The following is a 25,712-nucleotide window of genomic DNA, read 5'->3' as shown; positions in this document are numbered from 1 at the left end:
GTGTGTTCAACATAGAAGGTTAGGGCCCATCTTATGTCTAGGGTGTAAAGTTACCTTTCAGCAACTGACGAAGGGTATGGGAAGAAGGTTGGTAAGCAGATATTCTGAGACCTGTGGAAGTCTAACATGACCTTGGGGAAGAATTGGACATCTGTTCGTAGGACCAGTTGAAGACAAATCTTTTGAGGATACCATGGGCAGCCAGGAAAAGAAACAAATGGGCCCTAGAACAAATCAATCCAGAATTTTCACTTGAAGCACAAATGACTAGGCTCAAACTATCATACTTTGGACACATTATGCGAAGACCCAGTTCCCCTGAGAAGTCCGTAATGCTGGGAAAAGTTGAAGGCAAGAGAAAAGGACGACCAGCAGCAAGGTGGATGGACTCGACCACCACAGCAATGAATGCACTGAGAGACCTTAAAGGCCAAGTTGAAGACAGATCATCCTGGAGAGAATCTATCTATGTGGTCACAAAGAGTCAACACCAACTTGATGGCACATAATCAAATCAGTCAGGATCTGGAGTATGAGGGAGATGCCTGACTAACTGACTTTGTTGTTCTGTACAGTTTCTGTATCTCTCAATCGTCTCATTAGTCCTTTCTCTAAAATGTGCTTGTCTATCAAAGGGCAGGTTCACAGTTCATGTACGTGCCTTTGGAGTAAGGCCAGAAGAGCATAGCCAAGCATGGTTTCGGAGAATGATGCAACTTGCCATATTCCGTGCTGCGCAGTCCATTGCATGTCTCAAAGTAAGGAGCAATTGCTTATTCAGATGGAAGGCTTCCTTCTGTACTGCTAAGAGAACCTCTCTGCCTTCCTGGGGGAGTTAGTCTATGTAAGGTGTCATCTTCTCTCATAGCAGGTAGTTATACCTGGCCATACAGGCCTTGTAATTAGCAACTGTCAACTGTAGGGTGGAGGTGGAGTATATCCTTCTACCAAATGAATCCAGCTTTCTGTCTTTGTCCACTGAAGCAGAGGTGGATTTGTTTTTCCATTCTGGCTTGGGCTGCTTTCACTACTATAGAGTTGGGCGTGGGATGTTTCTGTAGAATTCACATCCCTCAGATTGCACCATGTAGGACGTAGGCGGTAGAGCCAACGGCTTTTCCCAGCAGCTCTTTGTGATGTCTAGGAGCATCACAAAATGCTCTATGTGACGGTCCTTCTCCACTACTCCCCCGAGGCTTTGGAATGTGCTCCCTAGTGTAATAAGAGCCTCCCCATCTCTGACAGCTTTTAAAAAGTCTTTACAGATGCACCTGTTCACCCAGACTTTTAATTAATATATTTTTAATAGGTTTTAATGTTGTAACCTGGTTTTCAGGGTTTTTGGATTGTTCTGATTGTTTAATTGCTGTTTTATGATGTTTTAATTGTTAACTATTGTTGTTCTACACTGTTTTATAATTTCTATTTTAATTGTTAATTCATTTTAATGGTTTTTAATGTAAACTGCCCTGAGCCTTTTTGGAAGGGCGGTATAAAAATTGAATGAATAAATAAATAATAGGAGGGCAGAGTCCATTGGTAGAGAGACCACTGACTGTGAATCTGAGTCAATTAGACTGAAGAGGGGGTCGAGGTTGCTCCTTGGGGGCTTCTTGACATTTAGTTCTAGAGTGGTTGCCATTCTGTGGATCTGTTCCAAGAATACTCTTAAAATCTTTGGACTGGGAGGGTGGTTTGGGGTTCTCAATTAGCTCAGATGGGGTAGATGGGTCCTCAACTGAGTCAGCCTCCTGCAGTAACACCGATTTTCAAAAAGGGATCTGGGGCAGGCGTCAAATCTGGGAAATTACAGGCCACTTAACGTCTGTCCTAGGCAAATTAATGAAAAGCATTCTCTAGGATAAAGTTGTTAAGCATATAGAATGAAGTGGGTTTCCCCAGGGATCTGCACTGTGACCAGTGCTTTTTAATTTATTCATGAATGATCTATAAGTTGGAATAAGCCACAAGGTGATCAGATTTGCAGATGACACTAAACTATTTAGGGTAGTGAAATCCAAAAGAGTTTGCAAGGAGCTCCAAAAGGATCTCTCCAAACTGGGGGAGTGGGTGACAAAATGGCAAATGTGGTTCAATGGTAGCAAGTGTCTGCAATTGGAGCAAACAACACACCCAATTTCACATATACGCTGATGGGGTCTGAGCTGTCAGTGACATCCCAGAGGCATCTGGTGGGCTCTCGCATAATACTAGAACCAGAGATCATCGCATGAAACTGATTGCCAAGCAATTTAGGACTGACAAAAAGTACTTTTTCACAGAACACATAATTAACCCATGGAATTTTCTGCCACAAGATGTGGCAATAGCCAACAACCTGGATTGCTTTAAGAGGGTTTTAGATAAATGCATGGAAGAGAAGTCTATCAATGGCTAATAGTCTGAGGGCTATAGACCACCTCCAGCCTCAGAGGCAGGATAGCTCTAAATACCAGTTGCAGGGGAGCAACAGCAGGAGAGAGGGCATGCCCTCAGCTCTTGCCTGTGGGCTTCCCAGGGGCATCTGCTGGGCCACTGTGTGAAATAGGAAGCTGGACTAGATGGGCTTTGGGCCTGATCCAGCAGGACTGTTCTTCTGTAGTAAAGAGCAGGGTGACTGAGGTTGGGTATTCCTTTCCTGAGATTAGCTGAGTAGGTCTGGCAGTGACAGTGGCAACAGGGCATGCAGTGCTCTCTGTGGAATGGCAGTAGCCTGTTTAACAGGGGGGCCGGCTGCCAGTGTATATTACCATGGCTGGAGTTTTGAGTTGAGTTGTATGTCCACTGGCGGCAGTGTTGTTGCTGGCTGCGGGCACTTTAACACTGTCCTGTAGGTGATGAGGCCAACCCTGAGGGGAATAGGTGCGTTTTGATGGGGATCGCAACCTGCTATATCTAGGTGAAACTGAGAGCAAGAGACAGGTCTGGAAGTTCTTCGAATCGTTGACAAGTTTAGAACATGGTGCAAGATGGATAACTGAAGGGCAGGAGAGGCACCTTGCTATGTATAGCGAGGTGGGGGAGGACCCCTTCCTGCCTAAACTTAGAGAGCACTAAGAGCTTTGAAGATTCCCGAATGGGTCTCCATGCATGCATGGAGCCCAGCAGTGTGAAGTATAGGGACCACAATGAAGAACAACTTGTTCTAAGGTTCAGAGATTCAGGGTTAGGGCTTTCTGTCATGTAGAGGGGCTAACACTAAGTGTAAACTTCCCATGAAGTATACAGTAATTATATGGACAAAAAGCAGGTTTTTCACTTAAGAGAGTTTTTCTATACTTTTTATAGTAGCAAGATCACAAATGACAATGAAATTGGAAGAAAATAGGAAATATAATGAAATAGGAAGAAAATCCCAGTAACTGTCTGACAGCATTTAGATATTTATATCGGAACTGACTCCTACATGGACTTTCAGATGCTGTAAGGTAATGTTTTCTATCCTGTTTTTCTTTTTAAAATGATAATGTTGTGGTTATTGACATAAGATCACCCCTAATTATTTTGTTTTATTAAAACTGGCCTAGAAAATAACAACCTTTTTTCCCATAACCTCTTCACCTGACACTTTTGGTTTGTGTTTCAGGATGTTTGCAGATTTTGGAAATTAGTCAGGCTAGTTTAACTAATATATGTTTGCTCTTGCATCTTAAACACAAAGATTAGTGAAAATTTAAATCTACATGAAAGGGGTTAATGATAAATGTGAGATGTCTATGGAAGATGGACAATGGAAGATGTCTATGCGACAGCAAGTTTAGTACTAAGAGGGTTTAAATGACAACTTCTCTTAGTTCTGCTTGCTCATGAGAAATTTTAGAATTAAAGAGGTGAACATCTTTGATGTAGGTTCAGGTAGCCTTTGGGCTCCTCACTAATTTTCTTGTTTTACAGTTTATAAGAACTATGTTCCTTGAAATAACACTCTTTGAAATCACTTTTCATGTAAAGTCTTTTGTAATCAATGCTGTGTTGATATCATGCTTCTTTTAGGTTTATGCCTATTCCTATATATTCTGTACTAGAAACTAGTATTTTATAGAAGCTCTCTCTTGAGTTCTTATCGCAGTTTTATCTGTACAAATACCCTCCTGAATATGAACCCACACAGCAGCAGATACTTTGGATTGGAGCCTTGCATACTAGTTCCCTGATATAGCTTACAGCTAATCTAACCATAGGCAATCTGCAACAATGTTAAAAAGAAAAGAATGAATTTTTGGTCCCCCACCAATTTTCTTTCTTTTTAAAAAATCCTATGATATAGCAGAGAAACTTCCTATTTGAGAAAGTCATGATTTGAATTGTGCCAATATGGGTTTCCAGTGTTACCTTCAGCAGTTCACCAGATATGCAGCATAGCCATGTCAGTGTCAGCAGATTCAGCAGGAGAGAACAAGCATGACAATGTGTTGGGGGGGGGGCGTGGATTGCAAAAATTGGGCTACTTTATATTTCTGTTTCAATTTAGTCAAGAAAAATATCAAAGTGCCCTCTCTGCCTCCAGTTGTACATCAAGTTGATAAGGTTCAAGCAACTATTTAAGGTACATATCAGCGAGTCCAAGAAGTGAAAGTATGGCATTGTGGATGGGCTTGCTGATTTGTAAATAAAAGGTTCTGATTAATAAGCTGCAAGATACTTATAAGTAAATAGTTTTCTCTCTCATCAAAAATGAAAAATGTACAACAGAATCATGGCAAGGAAGAAACAAAACTGCCAAGGAAGCTCAGAACTATACCAGCAGCACCATAGGTTACAAGTTATCTCTGACATCTGTCCTTACTGTTTTGGATGCTAAAACTAGAAGTGGATATTGGCAAAGATTTTTGCTCAAACAACCAAACAAAAAAGCAGCCTAGCTTCATCAAAGCACCACTGAACTCAGCACCCAGTGGCAGTTGATGGATGCAGAGTTTTCCTGTGATGTGGAGTTTTAATGAGATACTCTGGTGAGAGTGGGTGGTCAGACTTCAAAGCGAAACCTGATTCTTCATCCTATTCAACTTTTACACTCTTCAGTGTTTTACAGAAAGCTAAGCTTGTCTCTCACATTTTGCTGAAGCAGCTGAATTGGAAAAACCTCAGAAAATGTCTTCTGCCATACAACTGAAAACCAGTTTTTAAAAAAGGAGAGGCCTGCACTTTGCTTTGGCGTAGGTCACCACATTTCAAAGAAGAAAGCACAACCCACATCCCCTGTTGCCTCCTCTTTGCAGGTGGTCAAGTTTTGAGAGCTTAAAGAGGTGCTGTAATGATGAAACATCACATACTATTATTTCTCTAACCGCAAAGCTATGTATGTGAGCTTGGGATGTTAACATGAGAATTAACTGCTTTTCAGCTTTTGCTGATTTACACTATTGCTCTTCAGCAAGCTTTGTAAAGATCACCAAAAACCAATTCCGCATCCAGCAAGCACTGAAAAAAGCAGCATCAAATGTTAGGAGTTAATAGGAAAGGGATTGAAAAAGTGGCAAGCATCTCACTATAACATCCATTTATGGTGTGCTTTAATTTAGGATACTATATTTATTATGGATTTGCCAGAAAATACCATAGCACTGGAAAAAGTAAAGAAGAAAGGCAATTGAAGTGGTCAGGGTACATAAGAAAAGCCCTGCTGGATCAGGCCCAAGGCCTATCTAGTCCAGCATTCTGTTTCACACAGTGGCCCATCAGATGCCGCCGGAAGCCACAACAGGAGTTGAGGGCATGCCCTCTCTCTTCTGCTGTTGCTCCCCTGGCAACTGGTATTCAGAGGCATCTTGCCTCTGAGGTTGGATGTGCCCTATAGCATGGTAGTGATGGTGGAACATGCCTTGTACAATAAAGGTCTACAAGATTGTGCATATGTTACCCTGCCAAAAGGACAGGGGCAAACATGATAAAGCTTTATACAATCCAGTGAATTTGACTGGCAGTATTAAGAAAGAGGTTTTTTGGGAGTTTTTACATTGTGAGAGACTAACCTATAGCCAAAATATGCATCAATATCTACTAGTTTGTATGTCTGAGGGTAGAACAAAAAACAAGTTCATGGAGAATAGGTCTATCAAGAATTAATGGTAGCTAAAAGATTTAATATGTGGTGAACGTTACACCATATTACCTCATGCAAAAGAAAACCAAGGGACAGCAATCTTGATTACAATCTGCTTGTAAGTTTTCCAGAGGCATCCAGCTGACCAACTGAAGATAAGAGTGGACAACTCAGACTTTATTTTCATCCAGCAATGCATTTTTCATTATTAAGCTCAACTTCTCAGAGGCTGCATAGATGCCACCCCAGCCTTTCCAAAACAAACATATATGCTTTTTACAGTCCAGAAAACTTTATTGCCTCTGATAATAAAAATACAACTTCCAAAATTTGTACAATTTTTTTTTTTACAGGTAACAGAAAGAACAAGAGCTTAAATTGTTTTTCATAGGGATTATTTACAACATTCTCAATTTCTCCTAATAACTGGGAGAATATTATGTGCTGAAAATAAAAAAGGACCCAGTAGAACCACTAATACTTTTTCTTTAAGGCAATAAATTACAAGTTATATAATGCAGAGATCATTATACATTCCAGTATGCCATGGTTAAAAAAAAGGAAAAAAAATGATCTGCAAGAACTACCTTCCTTATTCTATCAGTAATTATTTTCTATAAAATAGCTTTACTTTGGGCAAGATCCAGTTAGTCACAACTGTCCCACTGAAATTATTAGGATTTACATTAGTAATGTCTCCTATATTTCAGTGATGCTTAATCATGACTAATTTTGGACCTTGCTCTTAGTGTTTAACACATAAACCAATGAAGCTGCAAATATACACACACACCCAAGACTGCAAATCAAACTTTTGAGTGCTAGCTTAAAAATTCACCAGCTGTAGCAAGTATGCTAAGATGCAAAAGTTATAAAAGTGCATTGGTGGTAATGTCAAATAATAAAAAGCCCACTGTATCACTCTTATCTCTATTAGCAATATTTGCCTTAAAGAAATGTCTCAAAGAAAATTACCTCCCAAGAACCAAAACGTGGCTGTTACACACACACACTCAAACTCTTACTTAATCTATCATGGGCCGATTCAGAAGATACCTCACTGGCCTAGGCGATTAGAAAGGGATGCGCCAAGACATCTTCTGTGGGTATCTCAATACCCTCAACACATCCCTTTATTACATGGAAGGGTTGTTTATCTGAATGGCTGCTCTACACATGCAAAAGGCATCGCAACATGTGCACCCTTTCTAATCATGTGGGGCAGTAAGGTATAATCTGAACTGGCCCCTTGATACCTTAATATAGAGCAGGGGTTCTCAAATGTTTTAAACAAGTGTACCTCTTCTGCTGCAAATCTTCAGCTCAGGTATCCCAGAGAGAGAGAGAGAGAGGACGCGCGAATGCGTGCACACAAATTTCAGTGGGAGTTCAATAAGTGCTCCCAGTGAAATTAATAGGAAAAGTAAACTTGTCCCATTAATTTCAATAAGACTCCTTATGAGTAACTTAACTGGGATGCAAGCCAGTGACTGGAGCAGCCCATCTCATAACTGCATCTTTTAAGAAAGAGAGAGAGAAAGAAAGAAAAGTGAATGTGCATACACACATAAAAACACACATTTTAAGTGTTACCATTTCAGAGACAGGCTACTACAGTCACATGGCTCACATCCACACGAAGTTACAGGCAGTCTTACTGAAATTATACATTTCAACGGGAGTACTCCTGTATTCTATCAAAGAAAACCACATGGCTCTGTGGTCGCCAGGAGTCGACACCGACTCAATGGCGCAACTTTACCTTTACCCAGTGCTAATTTTCTGAAGCTCCTCACTCAGGCTGAGGGGAGTGGTATGCTGAGCACATGGCCAGCCAATCAAGAGTGGTGCAAGAGTCTTCCCCCTCCTCGCCCCCCTTCTAAAGCAGACACATAACTGAGGATATGTCAGCTTCAAGTCAACATCCTCAGATGGGGAACAAATAGCATGGCTACAGCATAGGGAGGCAGGAGGGGGCCTTTCAAATACCCCTAGGGGTACTAGTACTCCTGTTTGGAACCCCCGATATAGAGAAATAAAGTACTAAAACCATCATTAGCCATTGTCATTTGGCCTTCTATGTTTCAGTAGTCTAAATGTTTAAATAGCAGATGCAAGAGGCCCAAACAGATATCAGTATTGGGCAGGGCAGAGAGAAGAAAGGAAGGGGTTTAACCCCACCACCATAGTTCTGATCTAGACTGCGGGCCTTCCACAGAAGGGAAGCTATCCCCGGCCCCAAAAATCATAAACGACCAACCACCATGTTTAAAGCCAAGTCTAATATGGCCCTCTGTAGTGTTTTAGAAACCATGTTACATTATCACAGTAAACTACAACATGAACCATTTTAAATCAATATTTGGTTTATAGTGGTTTGGCTCATGGTTGATTATCAAACATTCATTTTCACATTATGTAGGGCTCTACTATATCACCATACGTTAGTTGGTATAACGGAACACATCTTTGCCAACTGGGAAGTACTATTCTGTAGTATTTTCTGCACTCCAGCAAGGTAGCCTACATTACTCTTGAAAGGATCTAATTGTAAAGAAAGATATTCATGTTTCTCTCTGCTTTTTGACAGAAAACTGCAAAGAAAGAGCACCTGCTACTCCTCCTCCCCAGTGCTTGTGCATCAAACTAAAGCAGCCAAGTACCTTAATTCAGCACTGCAGGACCTCAAGGTATGGGGATCCTCACCTGACTCAAAATTGGAAGAACAGGAGGACTGTAAGGAATTACTCCTCCATAATCACTGCAAGCCAGGAGATGTTGAAGCCTGCAGCTACCGTCAATCAAGCGCATAAGTAGCTCAGGAAACATGATCCAGTGAAACCAGAAGTTGTATCAACAAATAAAGTTGTATGGGAGAGTGGGATAGAGTGCCTAGGGCAATCTCCCCCAGCCCTGCTTTTTCTTGATAAATGCACTGGCCTCATGCTTCAGGGTGCATAGCAAAAGACAACATTAAGCACCCATAATATGAACCTTTTCAGACAAGTTGCAAGCCAACTGAATTAAGGGTCCTGGTGCCATAGTGTCTGAAGGGAGATCCCACAATTAACTTCCTAAGGAAGTGAAGGTAAGCCTGGTATTAGGGCTAATTCAGGATTTTATAGAATTGCCCTGGAGGAAAGGACGGCATGGAGCCACAGGGTCGACTAAGTCTAACTTACCTTGTCCCACTAAGGATTGTAGGAACCAGGATAGCTTTCCGAATGGTCTGTTTACTCCCTTGATCTCTAGAGAATTTTCTGAGTTACAGAGGGGTTGTTTTACACTTCTGGAGTAAGGGCCACACCACAGAGAAATCTGAAACTATTATCAAGGACAAACTGGAACCAAACAAATGATCAAGGCACTTTTGTGCAGACAAAAATGTTGGAGAGACCTTATGTCATCAGTTGATTCTTTAAAATAGATATGATGCTTAATAATGAGACCCGAAGGTTATAAAATGCAGAGAATTGCATGACTTCTGGCAATTAGCACACTCACATTCCATTTCTAGCAAATCCCTGCATCCATGAGAACAATGAATTTTTTAAAATAAAGTTGAAGTCCTAAAAAATTAAGGGGAAGACTGTAGACTGTGGGCTGTATGTTGTCTATTCTACATGTCTGTATGTAAGCAAAAAAAAAAAGGGGGGGGGGGAGAAGGAAGGGGTCCAGGGGTCCATTTGTGCAAAAATCTCACTTTATAAAGTTTGTTAAGCTGCATTCAAGATGGGTTAGCATTGCAGCTAAACTAACATCCAGGTTATTGCCTACAATAACTGAGTAGCACCCATGCTGATTGACGTCAATCTAACAAAAATATGTGAGAGGCATACATTAACCTGATATATACCTTCTACAGTGTAAGAGAAACAGTAGTGATATGCTGTGTACAAAAGTAGCTAAATTAAATTGCTTTTAATTCCAGAGTCTCTTTTCATTTCAGTGTATGGACTACTATAAAACGTTACTAATGGCCCCAACCGATGAGCCATTCCACCAAGTACTTTTTTTTATTTTTTATTTTAAAAAGACCACATCCTAGAAACGGCACAAGGACACAGACTCGGCCTGAATTCTTGCACAAAAGCATCTGCATCAATGACTGACTGGTGTCCTAACAATAACTGGTACTACATAAGAGCAGCTGCATATGTTTGGTAGGGGCAGAAGCAGGGCCTCCTTCACCCTTCTGAGTGTCATCTGATGGGTCTGTATGGACCACAGGAGTCCCAGAGGTCGGTTTAGGTCTGCACCAGCTGTATTAGATAATTAGGACAACACACTCATCTAACTTAGCACGCCACCTGAAAAACCTGCACCTCTCCAACACTTTAGCACCATAGCCCCATATTTTTACTGCCCTATAGAATTTTAGAACTCTGTTGTATTGCAGTTTTATTACTTAGGCTTTTCATGTATTTATGCCTTTTTATGCCTTGCATCCTTCTCTGTGCCTTTTAATGCCTTGTATACATTCCCATCATGTATTTTGTGTATTTTTATGATCCTTATGTCCTATACTTTATATTGGTCCATGACCATAATAAAGATTGATAGATAATTAGGAAGAGGCTAAGGGTTCCCTGGCAAGTAGGCTAGAGCCAAGCATACGACCACTCTGCAGCTGCAGGAGCTCCACTGCTCTTGCACTGAAAGGAGTGCCGGAACATTCCTGTCACTGCTTTTCACTGCTACAGGCCCCCAGGCAGGTTTGCCACTGATGCACCACCAGGAACCACGCAGTTCCCGGAGGTTCTCACGGGCAGCCAAGCCCAGACTTAGCTGTCCTAGCCCGGTCTTGGCTGCTCGTGAGAATAGCCTCACAGAATGCCAGGTGATCGCGTATGTTTACTTTCCTTATGGAAAGTAGGCTAAAAATGGAAAGGAGGGAAAGATCACATTTGGAACTGGATTTCAGCACATCAGGCTGCTGCGGGACTTCAGTTCTGGTGGGGAAAGGGAAGAGCAGTCTTTAACTGTCTCTTCTAAATGATTCTGGATTTAAAAGGAAAGGTGAGTGCTGGCAGCTGTTCTGTTTGCAGGCAGAGAGACAACTTAAAGAGTAGCTAGGTAACTAGGGGAGGTTTCCTATCGGCACCAGTGAGAGACACTTGCAGCCTTGAGCAGCCATGTGTTGCAGCAGGTCTGAACTAGCATCTCTGTGAGTGGCAGCCCTTGGAGGGAAACAAAAGCTACACGGGTGCATTCAGCTGTAACATGTAATTAAGGTTAAGACAAAGCGAAGTATACAAGCCAACTTCAAACCCAAGCTTTAGATTTGAGTTAGACAGCCATACACAAACTGCGGTTAGTTCCACGACATGAGTTCAGATGATAAAAGCAACCTAGGATACATGAAATAATCTGAGGTTCCACTTGACATCTGAATTGGTCCCTAGAGTTTAAAGACAATGCTATTGCTAGGCATCCCCATAATACAAGTTCACGTTTGCTTGAAGTGCAAACAGGAAGACTGTGTAATGCTTATTTTCAAGGCACAATGCAGCGGAAATTTCCAGTGTAACACAGAATCCATCCATTTCATGAAGTGAAGATATTCACAAGACATTTGCTCTTTTCAAGCATTTGAGCTATTACCAGACTCTTGAGCTTTTCTGGAATCTGAAGAAGAGGGGGCAAGCAACAAGACGGATCCTTTGGTACTGCCTGGCTGAGAAACATCAAGGAGTGTATGACTGACTTGGAGTGGACGAGTTTCGATAAAGTCACTTTTAGGAGTTGACCTGTTATGTAAAAAAAGAAAAGAAACAATCTACATTGAGACAATCTGAAAGACTACACATACCAGCTGACATACTGCGCAGGAGTACGTCAGCTTATAATGTTGCATTTGTGTGCAATTTGCATTATGGACAAGTAAGCCCATTAGAAATACTCTTGTGTAATGCAATATGTGCAAACGCAACATTGCTAAGTTGATGTGCTCTTGCGCAGTATGCCAGCCAGCCCAACCACATTTTTTTTAAAGCACAAAAGACCCAGTGAGGAGTCCACACCAACTCGATGGCACAACTTTACTTTACCTACTGAATAATTTATCATTAGGATTCTTAATATGAAGTCTAGTAATTCCAGAACTCAAGTTTCTTTTAAATAGTATTCTAATTTTTAGTACTACAAACCTATGGGGGATAAAGTCAAACCTATTCATTCATATCATGGTGGGCCCATACAACTAAGGGGATTGGCTCTATCCCAGCTAAAGGGGGTACTTTTCTTTTACAAAGATCTTGAACTCGCCATAATACTTCTGTTCCGTTTCAATTACACCTTGCAAAGAAGTTTTCATGACCAAATGTAGTGACAGCTTATTAAAGAAAAGTTTGTGTGTGTGTTTCTACAATGGCCAAGGATGTCTGGCATACCATCCTTGACTATGTTACAGACACTGTAGCTTAAAGGAATAAAAACTTGTTAATAAGATTTACTTTTTCCTTTGTGCTTTTTCTCTTTTGAAGAAGTTACCAACAAGAGAACACACTAGAGAAAGGAAGGAGTGCCTTACCTTCCTTCAGCCATTCTCCTTTTGCTTTCAGATAAGCTAACCATATCTTGCATATTGTCTGCCTTGCCCCTTTTTTCCACTTGTTCCAAAGCTACTTTAGGACTGGCTCGTGTTTGTAATGCACTCTGTTCGCTGGGGGCAAACTCTTCCTCGTCCACTTTCAGGCTGGGTGTTCCATCTGCTTCCACCGCTCTCTCAGATGCGTCTGGACAGCTTTTGATTTCAGTAAAAGTCTCTTGGCTTAAGTAATCATGGTTAGCAATTGCCACTGCAGAAGTCCCATGATTGGTTGCGACACTAGTGCTAGTCCCCATCGACTTTGAAATCACCTTCAGTTTGTGAGAGCCAGATTTGTAGTGCTTCTTTTTGTGCTTTGCTTTAGAATTGTGCTTCAAGAAAAATTCACATGACTCTTGCAACACTCTTCGGCTTTCACTGATGGGGCTGCAGAAAGAAATTACCAACATACTCATGATTATGTAGCAGATGGGTCAATTCATTAACCTGCAAATCCCCATCTTACTGAAGTCAGTGCCAGAATTCTCATTGATTCTAAGTTACGCCAGACTGCACCTTACATCAAGTTATTCTGTTTGTATGCAGCACAAGTTACTTTTCACATACTTAACAGTAATATGGAAGCAACTATACAATATTATTTGTCATCTTCCTAAAGACTCTATGAACTAGGTAATAATATTAGGATTTTGAGAGAAAAAACAAAGCCACAGATGGAGTAATCTCCTTTGGCTGCTTGAGATCCTTCAAGAATTTTTTGTAAGTTAGCACACACACACACTCTCTTTCAACTTTCTAAGTTATTCAACAAGATAAACAAAAGAGAAGGAAGAGAGGGAGAGGGAGAGATATTGAGACTTATCCAAGACCATCTATGCAATACGCCTATTTCAGAGCCAGGGTTTGAATGCAGATTCATGCCTGACACTGAAATCTGAACTGAACCATGCTGTTCCTCACTAGCTACATTATGCTGGTTCTTCAGCACCATAACTGACTTCTTCAGCTTCTTAAAAAGACCCCTTTGCCTAGCCACTCTCTTGTTGCCAAAAGCATACAATCTCATCATACCTATGCAAAATTTCCCCAACTCTTATTTTCTCCTTGGCTTGCAAATACCTGCATTCATGCCCATTTCCTTCACCTCTAAGGAACATCCCTGCTGGATCAGACCAAGGGTCTATTTTATTCCAACATCCTATTTTTAATAGCAGCTGGCCTCAACAGCAACTGATATTCAGCAGCATACTGCCTTTGAATTTAGAGATTCCATTTAACTATGGTGACTAACAGCCATTTGTAGACCTCTCCTCTATTAATCAGTCTGGACCTTTTAAAAAACAATCTAAGCTAGTGGCCTTCACCACTTTCTGCAGCAGTCGGTTTTCTACATTCTACGGCTGCAAGGGAAGAGAGGATGAGGAAAGTCTATAGGGGGCGAAAAGCTATCCGCATATTGCATCAAATCAGGCTGCACAATTTCAGCTCACCTGTAAAGGTTGGACTACAATTCTCAACATCCCTGAGATTATGGGAGTTATAGGCCATCAACAGTTGGAGAGCCAAAGTTGTGCAGCCTGATTTGATGCAATATGCGGATAGCTTTTCGCCCCCTATAGACTTTCCTCATCCTCTCTTCCCTTAGCCATCCTATCTCTGTGCCCTCATCTCATCCAGTTTTCCAACCTCCAGCCTTCTTGCCACTGCCCTTTGTCCTTACAACACCACACAGCCAGACATTTCTCTGGATTCCTGTGTGTAATTTTTCCACATCTCCATCTTGTGTTTGGCTTACCCTTCCTCTCAAAATTTCTGCCTCTTCCATTTCATCGTTCCCTAAGGCCTGCATTCAGTTTCCTGATGAAACGGAATGCATTCAGTTTCTCAGGCCGCTGCCTACTCTATTCCTGCACTGCCCATGCTTCTGTGCAGTCCTTCCATTAGCTATCCTACTTTTTGAGCCTTCTCAGCTTCCTAAATCCTGTCTCATTACGCACGCGCACACACACACACACACAGGCTGACATACTGTGCATCGTTTCATGCACATTTTAACGTACACACAGTTGCACAGTGCATACTTAAGCAAATTGCCAGATGCAATTGCAAATAGTAAGGCTGTTGGAAATAATGCATGTTAACACAAATTGAACTTTTTGTAGCATGCCGGCCAGCTGCTCCTGTTACTGTGGCCTCCTCTTCGCCAAATCAAAACTGGCATTTCACTTCCCCTAACAGAATCCATATCTTTTTGTCAGAGATTCTGTTGAGACATTCACTCTGAACTGTTAGAACATTCATAAATATCACACCAACTCAACCAACAGCTGAAGTTTATTGCTAAAAAGGTTGTGTGAGTAAGTAAGTTAGTAACTGAGTGCTCATTACCACATATTTGATGGCAAATGCAAAGAACAGTAGTTTTTAGTGAAACAGAATAGTATTTACCTAAAAATAACTACATTAGAGACATGGATAAAGCTCTACTGTTACAAGACAAACTTGCGGGGGGGGGGGAGGCGGACGGAGGCTATATTTTTGTAGAGGAACTTACTGAGCTCTAAAGACCATTAAGTAAAAACATATGAAATCGCTATACAGGAATGGAGGTGGGAAAGGACGGAATATAGAAAGGAATCTATATCTTCACCATCAAGGAATGCAGAATGAAGGAGATGAAGAAAATTGCTTGCAAGGCAACATAGAAGTCTAAAAAACCACATTAAGAATTTGGGATTGACATAGCACAAACAGAAGGAAAGTCTACCCAAAGGAACTTAACTGTACAAAATGAACTCCAAATTCTTGCTTGGGAAATTATAGTGAGCAATAGTGTTAGAAGACAACATTCAGAATAACCTTTCAAAACATTTTACTTGTATGCAAATTAGAACAGTCAAACAAGTCTGCAGAAAAGTATAGCCCAAGAACTAAAGCATTCATGCCAATAATGTAGGTTGAAAAAGAAGCAAACACATCTGGTTTGACTAAGTTAGAGCCATGCTGCTCAGGATTCAACATCTCAGCCTGTTATGCAAAACAGAAAAGAACCAGTTTACCAAGAAATGCATCTAGTTATCTGTAGCTAAAAATCCCAACCTATTTAAGGGCCTGTGAGCACATCCAGATGCTGCAACTGGCATATCACCGGCCCTCTGAAAAATCAGGACATTTATCATCCATAAGCCACATCCTTCAGTAGGGGAAGAGGGACGGTGAGGACAAGAGCTATTCTGATTGCTAAACCACATGGACTTTTTTTTTAAAATTTGACATATTTTTATACCACCCAAAACTAATGTCTCCAGATAGATCACTATCAGGGAGAGGACAAGGGCTATTCTTATACTTAAAGAGTGCCAATAGCTCAGAACTCCAGCAATAGGAAGTACCATCTTTTTTCCAATTGTAAGTCCCCCTCACACATAATACATACTCAGTGCTATGGTAACATAATGGCATCCTGGCTGCATGCTGCCTTAGCAGTTGAGGGAAGACCCTCTCGTCTCCTGTCCCCCTTTCTCCTCTGTCCATTAGCCTGCCTAGCTATTCAACCTGCTCTCCCAGCTAGACTTTGTTGCCCTACCCACATATGATCGGTAGACCTGGGCTCCTTCCCAGACTTGGATGGTGGCCTGGCTATGGCCACCATAGGATTGGCCGCTATGGGTAGACCTGGCTTCCCATTCACTCTTTCTTCCTCTTAGCCTGCCTGCCCTGCCCTTCTGACTGGACTTTGAATGTTATTAAAGGGGGTGGGGGGAACTGAATAACAATTGGGAAAAGTCAGCATCTCTTTAAAATGAGGAATTCCACCTGTTTTCCCTGACCAGCATTCCTAGGAGCAAAGTCTGAAGAACACAACCCAAGATCCATGTAAACAAAAAAAATATCAATACCAGGTACTTAGTAGTTTTAGGTATTATAGAAATATTAACTTTGCAAGCAAAAACAAAAATTGATCTTACTCTCGTTTGCGGTTTCTGTTGAAAAAACTTGCCCATTCAGAACAGGTCTTTTTACTTCCCACCCAGAAGACTGGAGAGATACCAACAATTAAAGTCATGAGGTATTTAATCAGAAACAAACTTATTTCCGGTCTTGCTAACACCTGTACCTGGAAAACAAATGACCATTCATAAATTACACAACAGAAAAATGCGTTTTCCTGAATCACACTTCAGAGGTCAAAACAAACAGTGGATACAATAGTTTCCGGTTTTACATCAGCTGTGGTGCATTCAGGCTTAAACAACCCAAAGAAACAGTGCCTACTCTGCACACTTAAAGTTGTGTTAAATATCATTTGTCCAATAGATCCATTCAACTGCTCTACTGCAATGGAAGGGAGAACAGAGCCCTGCATGTTAACCCTGCATGTTCTACTAAAACTAATGTTTTAGTTTTATGCATGTTCTACTAAAAAGTCATTAAAAGATGTCTAATTATGCTTATGTTCAGCACACTCACATTTAACTTTTGTAAACTGCCTTGAGATGCATTATGAAAAGCAGTATAAAAATTGAACAATAAAATTGAACAATAAAAGCTCTTGCAGTGGCATACAAAATTTAAAAGACAGAAGTTAAAACTAATAAAGCATAACTATAATGTAAAATGGAAAAAGAATTAAGGACAGAAAAATGATACAAGGCAGTCAGCTATTCCAAAACAGTCGCCACTCCAAAAATTTAGAGAAAATCTACTGGAAATTCCAATGTTAACATTGTAGACCAATTCTAAGCAGAAGTCAGATAAAGTAAAATCAGAAAGTTCAAAGATATAGCCATAGCTGTATATTAGAAGAGAGGTAAAATGTAGGAAAAATGTTTGGTGGATTATTCTACCACCAAGAGCAGTACTAGCCAATTTCTTTAGTGATGTACTACAAACAGGAACATGGTTGTGTCATCTGAGTACACAGGAAAGATGATGAAATTGATGGGCTGAAGTTAATTAGATGAGGCAGAATCTTCAGAGTGCCTTCGGGTAAAGTACCAGTGTTTTTCTGCTGCTCACTGCAAAATTAATCCACTCTTCTGCAGAACAGGCTCAAAAAAGGCAAATGATATTTAACTCAAGTGCTTACTTGTCTGACTTGGCTAACTCCCAAGTTTAAAATATATACTTATATTTTATTGGTGAATTCAGATTTCTCTATATCCTTGTCTATTTTTATTAGGCTGGGAATCATTAGCTGAAGTTAGATATACTGGTCTGAGCTTAGTTAATGGGGAAAAAAAGTTTAAGTTAAGCTAAATGAAATTCAAAACCATAAAACAATTTTGGGCTTCTGCCTATGGAAAGAGAGCATTGTACTGAAAAGGAATTATTCCACTGCAACTATTTTTGCTGGAATAATCTTTATAATATTAGAAAACCTGTTACATATATTAGGTATGTTAGACCTTTAGAGCATCTATCTAGGTATAGCTAGGTGAATAGCTGTACCTGTACTTCATTTTGGCTGCTATACCTAGTACCACAAGATAAGGGCAAACTTTCTTTGGTTTTTAAAGCTAAGAGTGCATTTCTCAGTCCAGAGGACTTCTTGCCACCTATGTTAGTGGGAGAAAAAGCATATTTAAGTAACAGTACTGAGAACAGATGTGCTCAGAGTCATCCTGTTCAATGGGAACAGAGAGGGTCTAAACCACCCAGGACTACCTGGAGGAGGGCTGGTCTTGTGGTAGCAAACATGACTTGTCCCCTTAGCTAAGCAGGGTCCACCCTGGTTGCATAAGAATGGGAGACTACATGTGTGAACACTCTAAGAAATGCCCCTTAAGGAATGGAGCTGCTCTGGGAAGAGCATCTAGGCTGCAAGTTCACTCCCTGGCATCTCCAAGAAAGGGCTGAGAGAGAATCCTGCCTGCAACCTTGAAGAAGCTGCTGCCAGTCTGTGTACACAATACTGAGCTAGATGGTCCTATTGTCTGACTCAGTATTTCGCAGTTTCCTATGCTCCTATACAGTACTGCAGTATATTAGTTATTTTAAAAAACTGGTACAGAACTGTTTTATTATTTAGAGTATCATCGCAAGGATATCACTTATATTTTCAGGGGGGTTTCTATAAAGTTGCAGAGAGAAAAAGAAATGTTTAATGCACACATTTGGTGGTTCCTAGGAGAACATTATGTGTTAGGGAAAAAATTGGCTGCCACAATGAGTACTGGGGCACGGTCACGACCAGTTAAAGGCCTTAGCACTGAAGACCCTTCATAATCACCTTGGTCTAAAAACCAACTGTGCACCAGCTTACAACTTAAATGTATACAACAGAAGTAGACAAAGCCATACCATATTTGTTACTGCAACCAAATCTTCAGCACTATGTTGTGCAAGTATTTTATCCTTACCTGATAAGGACAGGGGATATGGAACTTATTACAATGGTCATAGACCCAAGTGGTCTCCCAGATCTTCCTGTAGACCTGCTCATAGATGTAACAGCCCAAGAGCATCACTAGAGGTACCAAGTATAAGCCACTGAAGACGCCAATTCGAATCATGAATTTTTTCAGCTTCTCTTGATTCCTGCCATCATTCTGGATGACTTGCCGTACATGATTTAAAGAAATTATGCCAGCTAACAAGAGAGACAGCCCAACAAAGACACAAAGGCACAAAGGCAAAAGGACAAAGTATCGGGAAGCATCCAAGTCATAGAGACCAACAAAACAAACACCACTGATGTTGTCACCTTCCACCTTGTTCATGGCAAGAAGCATAATGGTGAGAGAGCCAGGCATACCCCAGGCAACTGCATGGAACCACATTGCTTTTTGTTCAATAGCTTCACAGCTCCATTTCCGTCCAGCAGCTAGAAACCAAGTGACTGTGAGGATCACCCACCACACAGTTCCTGCCATGGTGAAAAAATAGAGAGCCATAAAAATAATTGTGCAGCCTTTGTTCTGAGAACCAAGAACAACTGTTTCGCCAGTTTGCAGTTTTTCATCTAACTTATTACAGGCTGCTCGATTTCCCAGGACAAACCCAAGGAAGTACATGAGAGATACTATGCTGTAACAAACAGAATAATATATTATTGGCCTCTCTGGATACCTGAACCGTTTGACGTCAATCAAAAATGTCAGGAAGGTAAAAAGAGTTGCACAAAGGCAAAAAATTGAAACTATCCCAATGAAGCTTTTGGCAACATCCAGCTCATGATTACTGAAGTACATGTTGGGGCATGGGGGTGCACACTGGTCAATTTCTAAAAATTTGTAGCCTTGTCCGCCAGCTGTCTGCAGATGACGTGGACACCAAAATCCATAGTCCCTTCTAGGCTGTCCTGGGGTTTTCTGAACGTCATGGGCTCTCGTTGTTAGAGAAACAGTGACAGGAGCGGATTCATCACAATCTTCCAACCTAAAGAGACAAAAATAACCAAACAAACCACAAATATTTAGAGGCATAGTGGAACTGATCCACTATCTATGATCTTCATTCAATTTCATTCCCCTAGAGCCTTAAAACAGATTCTCCAAGTAATTTAATAAAACATCAACCTAAGCTGAATCACCCAGGGACTTTTTTGTATGGGGCGTTATAAAAGTGTAATAAATAATCAAATAAACAGGTTGCTCACCTGTAACAGATGATCTGGAGATGATCCGTTGTATTCATAAAGAATGGGTTCTGCGCCTACGCAGGGACCTCGCAGACCAATTGACTAGCTCCTCGTGCCACCCACAACTGCCCTGCACGTGATCATGCTTCCATTAAACAAGGCAGTTGGGGCGTTATCCTCTCAGTTTCTGCAGACCGCCAGTGATTGTCTCCTTATTGATGATCTGTTCTGTATCTCTTTGCTGTATTTCCGGCCTTGATTTTGCAGGGAGGCTGGGCGGCTATTATGAATACAACGGATCACCTCCAGATCATCTGTTACAGGTGAGCAACCTGTTTATCTGGATCGTGATCTGTTGCATTCATAAAGAATGGGTGACTAGCCAGCTCTCCCCACTGGTGGCGGGTCATCAAGGGAGGACTCTTTTTAGAACACTCCGGTCAAACTCTGCATCTTTCATCTGCCGAATGTCCAGTGCATAGTGCTTCACAAATGGATGACATGATGTCCAAGTAGCTGCCCTACAGATATCTGGCATTGGAACCCCTGCCAGATTCGCAGCCGAGGCCGCATATGCTCTTGTAGAATGGGCCTTGATGGAACTCAGGGGTCAACCCCTTGAGAGTTATACGCCATCCTTATGGTTCTCGTTATCCACTGGGCAAGACATTGTCGAGTAACTGAAGCGCCCTTGGTCTTTCCTCTGTAAAGTACAAATAGCTTGTTTGTCTTCCGTATCGACTTGGTAGCCTGTAGATAGTACAGCAACGCTCGTTGCACATCTAAGGAGTGCATGCAGCCTTCCAATTGTGAGTGAGGATTCTGAAAGAACGCAGGTAGAACAATATCCTCATTTATATGAAAGTACATTACAATCTTTGGCCTAAAAGTTGGGTCTAGGAGCATTACTACCTTTTGTGGGTATATCTGTGTGTAAGGGCAATCAGCACGCATTGCTGTCAATTTGCTTACCCTTCGCGCCGACGTAATTGCAATCAAGAATACTGCCTTTAATGTAGTTATCCGCAACGTGGCCTTAGCTAGAGGCTAAAATGGTTGGTCTGTCAAAGCATTCAAAACCAATGGCAGGTCCCACTGCTGCAAGGGGCGCCGCCACAGTAGCAATAAGTTATTTAGCCCCTTCAAGAACTTTTTACACATGGGATGTGAAAAAACTGTTGTCCCATCCCAACCTCTATGCTCCAATGAGATAGCTGCCAAATGTACTTGGAAAGAGGCGTTCGCAAGCCCCGACATTTTCAGTGTAGTCATATAAAGTAGGACCTGTCTGACTGAAGCCCTTCTAGGGAAGAATCCCCACTGTTTTGCAAAGATCTTGTACCTTTGCCACTTAGTTGTATAATTATGCCTGGTTGACAGTTTTCTATTATAAGTAATATTTTGTTTAGTAACCTATCCGCCAAGCTGTCAATTTTAGCATGTCTAGCTGAGGGTGCAGTATCATCCCGTGAGCTTGACTCAACAAGTCCGGGTAATCTGGAAACTGGTGGTATTGCCCACGAGATAGCCTTAGTAGGAGAGCAAACCATGCTTGCCTGGGCCACCATGGCGCCAGCAGGATCCCCCTCGTTCCATCCCTGAGCACTTGTGACAGTACCCTGGCTATCAGTGGTTGCGGAGGAAACATATAGAAGTGGCCCGTGGTCCAGCGATGCTGGAACGCATCGCCTAGAGAGCCCTTGCCATGTCCTGAACGCAAACAAAACCTCCGACATTTTTTGTTCGCAGCAGTTGCAAACAAGTCCATCTCCGGGCAGCCCTACTTTTGAAAAACTGGCTTGAGGTACATCTCGTTCATTTCCCACTCGTGCTGTTGGTTGTGATGCAACCTCTGGCTCAGGTCGTCCGCCTGAATATTGTCCTCCCCTTTGATATGTAGTGCTGTGGGCGTTAACTGCTGTGCAATGCACCAGTGCCATATTCATTGGCTCAGTTGACACAGGGAGTGGGACACCGTCCCTCCTTGCTTGTTTAAATAAGCAATGGCAGTTGTATTGTCCAGATTTACTTGCACCATTTCCCCTTTTAACTGGGGTCTGAAGGCCTTCAACACTAAGAACACCGCCAGTAGCTCCAGGTAATTTATATGTTTGCATTTCTGCTCCTGGGTCCACTGACCCTGTACCTGATGAGGGCCACAGTGTGCCCCCCATCCCCAAAGGGAGGCATCTGCCGTGACCCATTGCGTTGGTGCCCTGGGTTGGAACGCTATCCCCACATGCAGATTGTCGTGCTGGGTCCACCACTGGAGTTATTCCAACACATGATCCGGAATGAACAACAACTTCTTTTAGTTGTCTAGGTTCGGGCGAAAATTTCGGAGGTACCACAACTGGAGGTCATGCATATGAAGACGGGTATTGGCCACAGTTGTGTTGCAAGATGCCATTAACCCTAGCATCCTCTGAATGGACTCCGCTGGTTGTCGTGGCACTCTTCTGAACAAGAACACCAGGTCTCTGATCTGTTGGTATCTGGATTCTGGCAAATAAGCTTTCTTTTCCTCCATATTCAGTACTGCCCCTATGTAATCCACCATTCTTTGAGGGACCAAGTTTGATTTCTTCCAATTTACATTGATTCCTAAGGTGGTCAGGAGCTGTAAGACAAGATGTACCTGCGAAAGTAACTGTTCTCTTTCGTTGTTTACAATGAACCAGTCGTCCAAATACCGATATACCACAACGCCCTTTGTTCTTAAGAATGCCACAACAACTGCCATCACCTTTGTAAACACACGCGGGGCTGTAGAGAGGCCGAACGGAAAAACCACATATTGGTACACTGTATAGCCTACCATGAACCAAAGGTACTTTCAATGCTTCTCCCAGATCCCTACGTGGAAATAAGAATCCTTCAGATCTAAAGTGACAGCCCATTCTTCCCTCATCAGGAATTGTAATATTCCTTGCAGAGTGATCATTCTGATCTTCCTTGTGTCTATATAGCCATTTAGATCTCTCAAGTCCATTATCGCCCGAATCCCCCCATCCTTTTGGGGGATTCGGAAATATCTGGAGTAAAACCCCCTCATTCTGTCCATCCACTGCACCTGCACAATTATGCACTTTTCGAATAACACCTCCACTTCCTCCAGTAACACCCGAGTTGATTTGGTGTATTTCACACCCTGAAAAGGTGGCAAAGCTTTGAACTCTATTGTGTAACCAGAGTTTATAATTTTCAGCACCCAATTGTCTGATGTTATGTAGTGCCATGCTTGGGCATGGCTTGCCAACTTGATGGATACATTGGCTGTCACGAGGCTGTTGTTGGGAGCCCCAGGTACTGAACTTGGTGTTACCATGTGCTCATGCTGTGGATGGACTTGAACTTCAAAGAGTCTGTTTCGTCTGCTCTCTGGCTGGCTTTTGGCCCTTTAATTTTTGATAATAGGGCTTATATCTTTGGTAAGGTCTATTCTGCTTTCTATACTCTTTCCTATCCTGTCAATCAGAATATCGGTTCTGTTGTCTCCCATAGGTGCAACTATGGGATTACTGTCCTGTCGAAGTTGTAGCCGCCATGAAGGACTTGGCCGTGAACTTCATCTTTTTCCATGACTCCATCGTATCATCTGTAGACTCTGCAAACAATCCCTTTCCATCAAAAGGTAAGTGCTCTATTTTATCCTTCATTTCAGGTTGTAGGTTTGTTGACCTGAGCCATGCATGGCGACATAAAGATACAGCCGTGGCCATGGCCTGCAGTTCTGTTTCTGTCAGGTGCTTAAAAGTACTAAGCAAGTGTCTAGTGACAACCGTTGCCTTCTCATAGGTTTGTGCCAGCGCCTTCTGGAAATCATCAGAGGACATTGTTGGCGAGTCCTGGAAGAATACATCCCAGAGGTGGTGCAAGTCATACAAGCAGAGTCACACATACGAGTCATACAAGCAGAGTAATTCGCTATTTTGACAGCAAGACTAGATGTGGCATACACTTTCCGCCCCAGAACATCAAGCTTTCTACCCTCTTTGTCAGCGGGGGTTGTGTGTCGCTGACCACCTTTCAAAGATGCGCACTCTACCACTATCGAGTTCGGAACTGGGTGCTTCACCGGGTAGGTATTCTCCTCCTCTTGTATCAAATATAAACCTTCCAATTTTCTTGAAGTAGTCGTAGATGTCTGCAGTACTTCCCATGCAGATTGTGCTGCCTTTGAAATCACTGGTAACATTGGGAGGGATACAAGGTGGGTAAGCTTTGCTTTCGCCATCATATTATATACGGGATCCTTAAGATCCAATTCAGGCAGCTTAATCTTGAGGCCCAAAGCCTCTGCCATGTCCTGTATCTGAGCGTGATACTCTTTCAACTCCTCTGTTGGAGAAATGGAAGTCTTAGGTGCCACGTCTGCCGGGGGGTCAGGCTCCCTAGGTTCAGGTACGCTGTCCCCCTCAGTGTCAGTCCGATAAGAGGTGTCCGTGTCACTACCCTCTGGCGAGGTGTTCTGAGTAGAGACAGTGCTCCCAGGGGCAGCAGTATTCCTAGCAGCTTCATCGCATGGAACCGTGGACAGTGCTCTTGACTTCTCCTGCAAAACAGTCCTTGGTGCTGGGACAGTGGCCGATAAAGATTCTGATGGAAGCTGTTGGCCTCTTGGCTGCAGCAGCAGCTGAACTGGTTGGTGACACTGTAGTTCTTGCTGCGCCTTCCAAACTTCATACTCTGCATAATCTGGTGGGTAAATCACATCAGGACTATGCCAGAACCCACAAGTGTGTGTAATATGACCACCTCCCATAGTAGAGGCTTTGGCTGAATAAGTCGGGTAAGTCACAGTAGGGCGTGTAAAAATAGGCTTTGGCCTCGTGAGCCCATGTCGTTCTGCTGCCGGGGCCATCAAAAGCCTAACTGGACTCGTCGAAGCAGACACTAAGCGGCTCGAATCCTACACTCGCGTCTGTGCCCTCACAGGCGACAGAGAAGGAGTTTTCGGCACTTCAGTAGCGATCAAGTGCTCCGCTGTCTCTGGACCAGTGAAGCCTTGAAAGGTTGAACCCGATGGTGTGTCTTCACTAGATTCAAGGAGTGCCATCAGTGAAGTTCTTGTCTTAGGTAGCGCTTCCTCCTCGTCCAATGCCCCCTCTCCAAAGTCCATAAACTCCTCTGGGAGATAAGTACGCAGAGGCGTTGCTGCTGGAGACTGAATGGGGATCCTTGCTGGAGTCAAGTTAACTGCTGAACGATGCTGCATCAAAAGTTGTAGGCCTCTCGACATGGTAGCTGTTGATACCGATGCACTTGGTGCCTTCAACGTCGAACACGATATCGAAGATGTACTCAGTTCTGGTGGCGAGATCGGTATCGAAGCCCCTGCCGATGCCAATCCCGGCACCGATGCCGATATCGGTACCGAAGCCGCCGTCGGTCTTGACGCCGACCTCGATGTCGAGGGAGAGCCCTCAGACGACGGCGAACTCTGCAGCACCCAAGGCAATGGCGTCACCTTTAAGGTGGTATCCCAATCTTCAGCTTCCTTTTGTAAATTAGTTGGTGAAGGAGTTCTACTGTGT

At 42.5% G+C, this 25,712-nt stretch overlaps 1 protein-coding gene and 1 long non-coding RNA gene across 7 annotated transcripts in view; one reads left to right on the top strand and one right to left on the bottom strand.

Annotated features, from left to right (window-relative positions):
- Positions 1 to 55: 55 nt before the first annotated feature.
- On the top strand, positions 56 to 8,770 carry LOC128322363 (uncharacterized). The gene is made up of 3 exons (XR_008305676.1): positions 56 to 758; positions 3,289 to 3,428; positions 8,634 to 8,770. It is a non-coding gene; the product is annotated as an uncharacterized LOC128322363 (long non-coding RNA).
- FZD6 (frizzled class receptor 6) overlaps positions 6,200 to 25,712 on the bottom strand; it is a 39,777-nt gene continuing 20,264 nt past the window's right edge. For all 6 annotated transcript variants that reach the window (XM_053243471.1, XM_053243475.1, XM_053243473.1 and 3 more), the window contains 4 exons: positions 18,956 to 19,973; positions 16,562 to 16,710; positions 12,576 to 13,019; positions 6,200 to 11,793 (listed from right to left, as the gene is read on the bottom strand). In XM_053243471.1, the coding sequence (XP_053099446.1) occupies positions 11,628 to 11,793; positions 12,576 to 13,019; positions 16,562 to 16,710; positions 18,956 to 19,973 (1,777 nt within the window). In that variant the 3' untranslated portion in view covers positions 6,200 to 11,627. The remainder of the gene's footprint in view (positions 11,794 to 12,575; positions 13,020 to 16,561; positions 16,711 to 18,955; positions 19,974 to 25,712) is intronic.

Source organism: Hemicordylus capensis, chromosome 4, assembly GCF_027244095.1.
Source record: "Hemicordylus capensis ecotype Gifberg chromosome 4, rHemCap1.1.pri, whole genome shotgun sequence".
Taxonomy (NCBI): Eukaryota; Metazoa; Chordata; class Lepidosauria; order Squamata; family Cordylidae; genus Hemicordylus; species Hemicordylus capensis.
This window is presented reverse-complemented; position numbering and strand designations above follow the sequence as displayed.